General features: G+C 46.1%; 1 protein-coding gene across 1 annotated transcript; it reads right to left on the bottom strand.

Moving 5' to 3' along the window:
• Positions 1-1243: 1243 nt before the first annotated feature.
• LOC106895046 (interferon-induced helicase C domain-containing protein 1-like) lies at positions 1244-7044 on the bottom strand. Its single transcript, XM_014954130.1, has 4 exons — positions 6693-7044; positions 5975-6618; positions 3660-3816; positions 1244-1428 (listed from the first exon to the last, which is right to left on the bottom strand). The coding sequence occupies exons 1-4, from the start codon at positions 7042-7044 to the stop codon at positions 1244-1246; spliced, it is 1338 nt and encodes a 445-aa protein (XP_014809616.1).
• Positions 7045-9562: the final 2518 nt, after the last annotated feature.

Consider the following 9562-nt stretch of genomic DNA (forward strand, 5'->3'; position numbering starts at 1 on the left):
AAGGTGTTGTTTTTAAACAAATTTTTTTTTTTTTTTTTTTTTTTTTTTTTAAAAAAAAAAAAAAAAAAAAAAAAGAGCAGCCTTAGCTGTCTTACTCCTTTGGCTAAGTAAGGATTTATCTCAGTTGTAACTATTGTTTGAGCTCCATCTGAACTTGTAACACATATGAATAGTTCCTTAACCATACAGCATATGTTTGAATCATTGGTTCTCAGCTATGTCTGCAAATTGTTGCTGGTAATTGCTGTTGCTCATGATCAACTCCCAAGGCATGTTTTTAAAAGTAGATCCATATGAACAACAGGCCACAATTTCTAAAAATTTGTACTAAAAAAGTACTTCTGAGCATGTGATGTAAGTGACAAAGGTTGTTTGATGCTCTGTAAATATGAATCTTCGGAACAAACAGAAAAATTACTTGTTGGACAGCTCTAAAGGACTTAAAACCAGAAATGTTTTCCAATATAGAATTACTAGCCTTCTAGAAAGAAGTACTTAATACATCTGCAATTATAGTGGTACAGAAACATTCCTCTTGATTTAAATTGTCAGCACTAGAAGGAGTTGTCAATGGAAACCTAATGTTTTCATTGGATAATATAAACCTACTACGAATAGGTCTGAAATAAAGTATTCATTTAATAATATTAATATTTTTAATTAAAACATTAAATATGTTTGAAATTTACTTATTTCTTTGCCCTGTAAATTAAAATATAATAATATGAATTTGTTAAAAGTGCTATATAAGAGGAAAGGAAGGTCATTAATGTTGCTTACTTATAAGAAAATAAAGCAGGCCATAGAAGATAAAAACATCATCACTACAACCAGGATGCAAAAAAAGTCTACACAAAGGCTGCAAATAGTGTGCTACAGATTTTTTGGCCATGTCCTCCTAAGCCATTCTGCACTGTACTAGCAAATTGGTTTCTGAACCAGCTCTTACCCTACAGATTAATTAGTTTGAGTATGACAACATGTTCTTATCCTAGAGCAACAATTTGAACTTCACAAATTTGTAGATCTGACCCTTCAAATTGCTACTGCAGTTAATTCACAGCAAGAAATGGAATTCACTGCTTCCAAAAAAATCAAGATTTACTTCTTCCATTCATTCCCTTCATCTTGACAGTCCCATACGTTCCCGAATTTTTGTGCAAGGTGGGAGCTAATGCACCACTATGTTCTCTCAGTTACTTACAGTTACTAAAGTCTAACTGGTACCAGCACAAAATATCAGTTAGTGGCTACCTGGAACTACAGAATTGTTTCCAATAGATGTTTCCAATGCAGTGTTCTCACTGCTGAAACCATCATTCACATTTTCTTGCTGTTTCAAATCCTCCACTGCGGCATGTCCTGGTTGGCTTGTAACTTCTGTTTCTTCATTTGTATTGTTCATCCCATTTTGTCTATTCTCTGTTCCTAGAAAATAAATAGAAATTCCACAGCACTATAAAACATTTAACTTCTTTCAGCGTGGAGCATAGAAAACATAAAACTAACCTGTATACATCATGCACATAACAGCGTAACATAAAGTCTTCGTCTTGCTTTGTAGTTTGGCATTTTAATGCTTTTATAAGTACTTATTAAGAAAGTTGTCAATCATAAATCTCAAAGATCTGAAAACTGAACTTGTGGACTAGACCATGTTTCCTACCTCGTCAATGCCATTGGGCCTGCATGCTTATAAATGGATGTACCTTCCAGCAGGACTTCAAAATTTGCTCACAAAACAGAAAGCCCGAGAGATCTTTCACAAAATGTTTTCCCTCCTTCCACTACTTTGTCTTATTTCAAATACAGAAATAATTTCTCTCTGGCTTCTTTGTTCTTTAATTTTTATTAGACTCATGTAGAACTAGGCATGCTCAAAAGGCAAAAAAAAATGCTGTTCAATACATGGACAGGCTGCAGCTCTGCAGAGAGGGACCTGGGAGTCTGGATGGACAACAGTTGGTCATGAGCCAATGTGCCCTTGTGGCCAAGGTGGCCAATGGTCTCCTGGAATGCATTAAAAAGAATGTGGCCAGCAGGTGGAGGGAGGTTATCCTTCCCCTCTACTGTGCTCTGATGAGGCCACATCTGGAGTACTGTGTCCAGTTCTGGGCACTCCAGTTCAGGAAGGACAGGGAACTACTGGAAAGAGGCCAGCAGAGGACTACAAAGATGATCAAGGGCATGGAGCACTTCTCTTAGGAGCAAAGGCTGAGAGACCTGGGTTCTGTTTAGCCTGGAGAAGAGAAAACTGAGAGGGAATGCTTATAAATTTATAATGTTTATAAATATCTAAAGGGTGGGTGTAAGAAGATGGGGTCAGGCTCTTCTCAGTGGTACCCAGCAACAGGACAAGGAACAACAAACACAAACTGGAACACAGGAAATTCCATCTGAATATGCAGAAAAACTTCTTTGAGGGTAGCAGAGCCCTGGAACAGGCTGCCCAAAGAGATCGTGGAGTCTCCTTCTCTGGAGATACTCAAAACCCGCCTGGATGTGTTCCTGTCCGGCCTGCTCTAGGTGAACCTGCTTTGGCAGGTGGTTTGGATAAGATGATCTCCAAAGGTCCCTTCCAATCCCTACCATTCTTTGATTCCATGACTCTGTGACTGCATTCCAGGGTTTTTCAGATTTGGTACTCAATTACTCTGCACTTAGTAGATTTATTTCAAGATTTATTTTTTATAAAGTTCTCAATTTCTGTGTGCAGGTGTCTGCTAATAACAATGTATTTTACTGTATCAAATCACTAGGGATCAACCTGGAGTGATAAAGTGTAGCACCACTCTTCTCCTTCCAAGGTACCCAATGAGCCTGTTCTTCATGTTTCCTGCCTATGGCCTTTTATCAATAGCAGCTCCAGCAATCAAACACTTTACATGTCTACACGTGTACGTGACTTTGTACATGGAAAATTTCTTATCCTGTCATAAGAGCAACACAATTTATGCTTTACATATTTATCTGGGGTTTTGGGGGCCTGCATTGCCCAAGTTTACTGAGAAACTGTGTAATAAATGCATTCATTCATGCATCAAACAACTGAATTAAGTTTTACCCTTTAAGTTCTGCACTATACAAAAAAATTCAGAAATGCAAAGTGTGAAAAGAATTGAAAATAAAAGTATGTAAAGAATTCTAATAATTTGCATATTTCCCAAGTATTTATTACTTTGTTTACATTACTGATAGCAAAGCAACAAAGACAAGAATTTAAGTCTGAGAAAGCTGCAACACAAAATGAAAATTAGGACCACAGTAGCTGCTGAGGTAACACTAATCCTTGTGTTGAAGGAGAAATCCAGAAAAGGTTTGCCTTGTTTGTTCAAATTAATCTTCAGAATATTTTTTATGAATGATTAGAAAAACATTGAAAACTAATGGGTTATAAAGGGTAAGGATTCGGTTTAATTATAACTACATACACAGTATTGTATTTCTGATATTGCTTAATAAGGATTTTTAGTGTTTAAGAATCTATTGAATAACCTGTAAAATAGCTTGATTTTTAAATCTCTGGACAAGTGAAAGCATTGGTTTCAGTGTCACAGCAAAATCAATATGGTGAGAACCCTGCATTGTTTTCTAATTAGCAATACAAAAAAGAGATATTAAAACACCACACATTAGTACTAAGGAAATAAGATGATTACCTCCTGTAATTCCATTTAAATCATCTGCAAGGTTTCCATGTTCGGTTTCACGCAAAGCAACCAAAAAAGGAGAGAACCAATCTTTCTTCTGCACTATTCTGCTCAACAGTTCCCTTGCACCATCTCTGTTCCCACGATTGTCAGTAACAGTATGAATCTGGTGAAAATACAAAAACTCAAACAATCTTGAAACAGACTTCGGAAATTAGTAAGTTTTGTCCAACCTCATGTTGGACATATGGTTTCAGGTAGGATATATAAAACTTACTTAACTGGAGAGATTGGTAGTACTGGATAGTGGTTGTAATAATAATCATTATATTATAATAATTATTGTGGAATAATACTGGTGTTCACACTGGTTTAGGGAATAGTCAACCTTGATTCTTGAGAAGTGATGTCATACGCCTTACCAGAGCTCAGACTGAATCTGAAGCATTACTTCATACATAAAATGAAACATTTCTCTTCATAAACTCCAGCTTCATCATCTCAATTGCCACTACAGGATACAATAGCTCAGCCTCTAAAAAGTGGCTGTTGCCTTCAAAGAAGCTATGGAAATGTGTCCCAAGCTTGTCATGAGCAGGATTTGACATATGACTACGTGAGGAACAAAATGACCATCCCAAAAGTAAAGCAGCCCAAACCAGGTGGTTAGTCCTCAAGGCCAACTTTCTTGAGGCTTGAGAATCACCCAGCCTGATATGCAAGAAAATGGGCAGGCACAGCAGAGGGAATCCCCGACTGAGACTGAACACTAACAGAAGAGATAGGAAGTGGGAGTAGAGAGAGGTAAACAAGCAAGAATACAGGAAGTGCATCAAGAAAGCCTTAGGCACTGTTGGAGTTGAAACTGGCCAGACTGTGAAGGGTAATGAAGGGCTTAATGGAAATACCAGGAGCAAAAGATGACGTAGGGGGGAACATGTGGACCCGTTACCAGGGAATGGGGCCAGTAGCCTCCTAAACAGCCCCTGCCTCTGCCTGCTGTGTTACCGTATTAGGCTCCCCATCCCCTAGGGTACAAGGGTACTGCTACCTGACACTCACAAGACAAAATTATGTCTATGACTGTCATTTAACTCAGATGAAGTATTAAACTACCTAAAAAGTAGATGCTAAAGCTCAGAGTGCAAATATGATGTAGCTCCACCCTTAGTTTGACCGTTTTCTCCTTATTGCTATGGCAAGTATTATTTTAATTTCTTCTTCTGACACTGTTTCAGGGTATCCATTTGTTTGGGTTCCAAGTAAGTTTCACACTAGTCCCAGCAAGTCATTCTTAGCCAAATGGAGTAAACACTGGCAAAGGTTAACACTTGCTCTTTTCTATCAAACTGGTATTTCTGCTCAGCTTCCTGTCTCGTGTGATACTCCTTAGTGAAACTATGGCAAAAAAAGGGAGGAAATGTCTTGCTTTATTTTAACTCAGGTACTCTCCAGGACTTTTTACAGGTCACCACTACTTCCTGGTATGGTTCAAGGAGCAGAAGACACTTAATGATCTTCCGAGTCTAAGGTCTGTGGCAAAATGATAAGTAACAGTAAAGCTGGCATACTTCTTCCACTTTGACACTGGCTTAATCTAACTCTCTGGTCACAGTGTTTTTCTTTCCCTAGTTCTTAGCTGGCATCCCACATGTCCTCAACACAGAAAGGACATGGACCAGCTGGAACAGGTGCAGCGGAGGGCCACGAAGATGATCAGAGGGATAGAGCACCTCTCCTATGAGGACAGGCTGAAGGAGTTGGGATTGTTCAGCCTGGAGAAGAGAAGGCTCCGGGGAGATCTTATAGCAGCCTTTCAATATCTGAAGGGAGCCTATGGAAGAGCTGGGGAGGGACTCTTTGCCAGGAAGGGTAATGATAGGACAAGGGGAAACGGTTTTAAATTGGAAGAAAAAAGATTCAGATTAGATATCAGAAAGAAATTTTTTACTATGAGGGTGGTGAGACACTGGAACAGGTTGCCCAGGGAAGCTGTGGATGCCCCATCCCTGGAGGTGTTCAAGGCCAGGCTGGCTGGGGCTTTGAGCAACCTGCTCTAGTGGAGGTGTCCCTGCCCAGGGCAGGGGGGTTGGAACTAGATGATCTTTGAGGTCCCTTCCAACCCAAACCATTCTATGATTCTATGCTGGCACATTGCCATCAGCCTTCACTGGCTTATTGGAGCACCACTTCTCTTACCCCCCAAGTCTGGGTACTCCCCTTTCATTTTTGCACTTAAAAGCCATTTCTAGTTGTGGCTTCCTATATACCCCAAAGCTCCTGGTACGGTGGCCAGTGTCTGTGGTGAGAGGTGGGCCACTTACCCGATCCAGGTCGTCCTCCTGGAAAATGCCCATCTCTAGGCACTTCTCAGCCACCGGCCTGGGCAGCATTTTATCCACCAGTGTGCCGTGGAGCAGCTGCACTAAGTGCACGCAGAGGTCGTGGTCGGCCTCCTCGGCGGGCGAGGGCAGGAGGCTGAGGCTGGGGTTGAGGTAGCAGGCTGCCAGGCTGCAGCCGCCGTTCTCCAGCGCCTGCAGGAACTCGTGGAACCATCCGCAGCCGCGGGGACCCCGCTCCACGGCCCGCAGCAGCTCCTCCGCCCCCTCCACCTCACCGCGCCGCTCGGCGGCCGCCCGCACCTTCTCCCTCTCCTCCGCGCTCAGCGAGGGGAGCAGGTCCAGCACCGGCTGCACACGGATGACCTGCTTCAGCCGCGGCCTGAAGCAGGAGATCATGTAGAGGAACCGCTCGTCTCGGCACTCCTCAGCCATGGCCGGGGCTCCGGGGTGCCTCTGCTGCGGCAGGAGGGCGGGGGGCGCGGTGGCCGCAGGTTCGACCGAGGGGCTCCGGAGGCAGGGATGGGGCTCGCTGTCAGCACCTCTCCGCTCCCGCGCCCCGACTTCCCCGCCTGCCCGAGCCCGGCCCCGCTTTATCGCAGCCCCGAAGCCGCTTTCGTTTTCGGTTCCTGGATATTTAAAGAGAAACTTGTAACAGCAACTAGGAGTCGAAAAAAAAAAGCGACCGTGAGCTGCAGGGTACCGGCCCGGGGCAGCTCCCGAGGTTCTGGGGCCGGGCGGTCCCGGCACTTCCCCCGCACGCACCGGCGGAGGGAGGAGGCGGTGGGGGCTCCAGGTGCTCGGGGTGGTCCGCAAAAAGCCATCGGGGCAGCAAAGCCCACTTGTATATTGTAAAGGTTTACTTTGGGTGTGTCTTTTAAAGATTGCTTTTGTGCCTTTTTCTCTTTTCCCCCAGTTTGAAGGATTGCACCTCGCATGCAGAGCAGGAGGCTGTCATGCCTGCCATAAACTTCCCAGAGGGGGTTGTGGATGGTCTGAGATTGTTGGGACAGCCTCTGCCTCAGATGTGGTTTCAGCCGTGTGGTAGATGTCATTGAGCTTCAGGTGCAGGCTTGGTTTCCATCATAGGGTTTTAGGGCAGCTGAGTGTGATTCTGAGGTACAGCAACAGACCCTTGACTCAATTTCATGTTTTGTTGCAAAATGACAGAGTAAATAGAGAACACCTGGATTACTGTGTTCAGTTTTGGTCCAGGACCATTCAAGGGAGAGAGTGAAAAACCAGAGAAGCGCTAGTGGAGGGTCAACATGCTGCTTCCAGGATTGGAGAGCGTGGCACATGTTTGAAGGGCCCAGGTTTATTCAACCTAGAGAATCCAGCCTGGTCTTCACAGGTGCTTACGGGACAAGGGTAATTGGAACATGTTTCTTCAGGTATCAGAAAAAAAATAATTCTCAACTGTAAAACCAATTAGACACTGAAATACATTTCCCAGAGAAGCAGTGGGAGTTTTCTTAATAGAAATATTCAAGACTTGATTTAACAGGGCCCTTGATTTAATGCCCTGCTTTTAAAAGAAAGCCAAACATCTCCAGGGGTACTTTCCCAGCCTGAAATACCCTGTAATTTAAATCACACCCTCAGCTGGTTGTAATGCTGAGATATGCTACAGCGTTCTGCTCAGTGGAACTTCTTTCAGTTGGAGGCTTCTTGTGTAGAACGTAATTTGTTTTACTTTCGATTCATTGTTGTCTCAGGTTTCACTCTTATTTCATCATTACTTTTCTATTCCTGCTTTATGGAAATTTCCTTTGAAAGACTTCTGAAGAGAGTCTTGCTACATTTTCCCTCCGCTACTTCTTCTGTCTTCAGCACCTTATTTGGATGACAAGCCTGTCTTACTCAGGTGCAGGGTGTGTACCTAGATCCTGTGTATGCTTGTCTGGATTTGTACCAATAGTAAATCAGGCCCAGTGTATTTATACCACAAACCCTTACAGGTCCTAAGAGTTTGCAGACATTAAAAAGACACTTGTCACTTACTTAGAGAGAAAAAAAAAGATCAATGTTACTTGAATGTTATTCCAGGTACTGCTAGGTTGCACCGGATGATGGCTGAGCTCCTACTCTGTCCATTGATCATAGAATCACAGAATGGTTTGGGTTGGAAGGGACTCTAAACATCATTGGGTTCCAACCCCCCTGCCGTGGGCAGGGACACCTTCAATTAGACCAGGCCGGACATCCAGCCTGGCCTTGAACACCTCCAGGGATGGGGCACCCACAACTCCTCTGGGCAACCTGTTCCAGTGTCTCACCACCCTCATAGTGAAAAAATTGCCTCTTAAGATTTAGATTAGATCTCCCTTCTTTCAGTTTAAAACTTACCCCTCGTCCTATCACTGCACTCCCTGATAAAGAGTCCCTCCCCATCTCTCCTGTAGCCCCCTTTAGGTACTGGAAGGCTGCTATAAGGTCTCCCTGAAGCCTTCTCTTCTCCAGGCTGAACAACCCCAACTCTCTCAGCCTGTCTTCACAGAAGAGGTGCTCCAGCCCTCTTATCGTCTTCCTGGCCCTCCTCTGGACTAGCTCCAACAGGTCCACAACCCTTTTGCGCTGAGTTGAATGCATTACTCCAGGTGAGGTCTCCAGAGAACGGAGTAGAGGGGGAGAATCATTTCCCTCGACCTTCTGGCCGCATTTCTTATGATGCGGCCCAGAATATGGTTGGCTTTGTGGGCTGTAAGCACAGATTGCTGGTGCACTGATGCAAATATCCAGACTCCCTTGCTCTCCCCTAGCTAGATGCTTACACTCCTCACGAACTCTGCCAGCTTTGAGGTCTCCACCCCTTTCAGATGTGACTGAAACTAGTCGCAGGGTTCACAGGCAGGGACTCTGCCAGAGGCAGGGAGAAGCACCAGGCCTCCCCCGCTGGCCGGCTCAGCAGAGAAGCCGCACGGCACCAGCTCCCGGCCCCGCCACATCCGTAACACCTCCCTCCGCCGCACGGCGAGAGCCCGCAGCCGGTTTAAACACAACGGCAGAAGCACACGCAAAACCAACGCGGCTGCGCCAACACTCCCACACCCCGCCGCAGTTCCGCCCCGGCGTTCCTCACACCGGATGGAGGCGCGCGGGAACGCCCCGCCGTCGCTGCGCACGCGCCTACCCCCAACGGCCGCTCTGCTCTCGCGGGCACAGCCGGCGGGCGGGGTTTCGGTTGGCCAATAGCAGGGCCGGGGCCGTTGCGGCCGGCGCGCGCTCGGTGGTCGCCTTTCCGGCCTGGCGGAGGGGGTGTGGGTACTGCCGCCTCCGCCCCGCGGCCTGGGGCCCGGCGGCCTGTGCGGAGCCTCTGCCGCCTCCCGCCGCGGTGCCCTGTCCTCGGGCTCGGCAGGGCCGCGGCCCCGGGCTGCCGCGCCCACGGGGAGTGTGACGGAGGAGAGGGCGCGGAACCGCACTGCGCGCCCGGCGGGGGCGGCTGAGGGGAAGCGGGCGGCTGGGCGACCCCCGCCATCCCTGGGCCCCGGGCCGGCGGGCAGAGCAGGCGCCGTGCGCTGAATAAAAATAACACGAAAGGAGTTGGGGGACCCCCGGGGGACCGGCGTCGCT

Source organism: Calidris pugnax, unplaced genomic scaffold (assembly GCF_001431845.1).
Source record: "Calidris pugnax isolate Ruff unplaced genomic scaffold, ASM143184v1 scaffold103, whole genome shotgun sequence".
Lineage (NCBI taxonomy): Eukaryota > Metazoa > Chordata > Aves > Charadriiformes > Scolopacidae > Calidris > Calidris pugnax.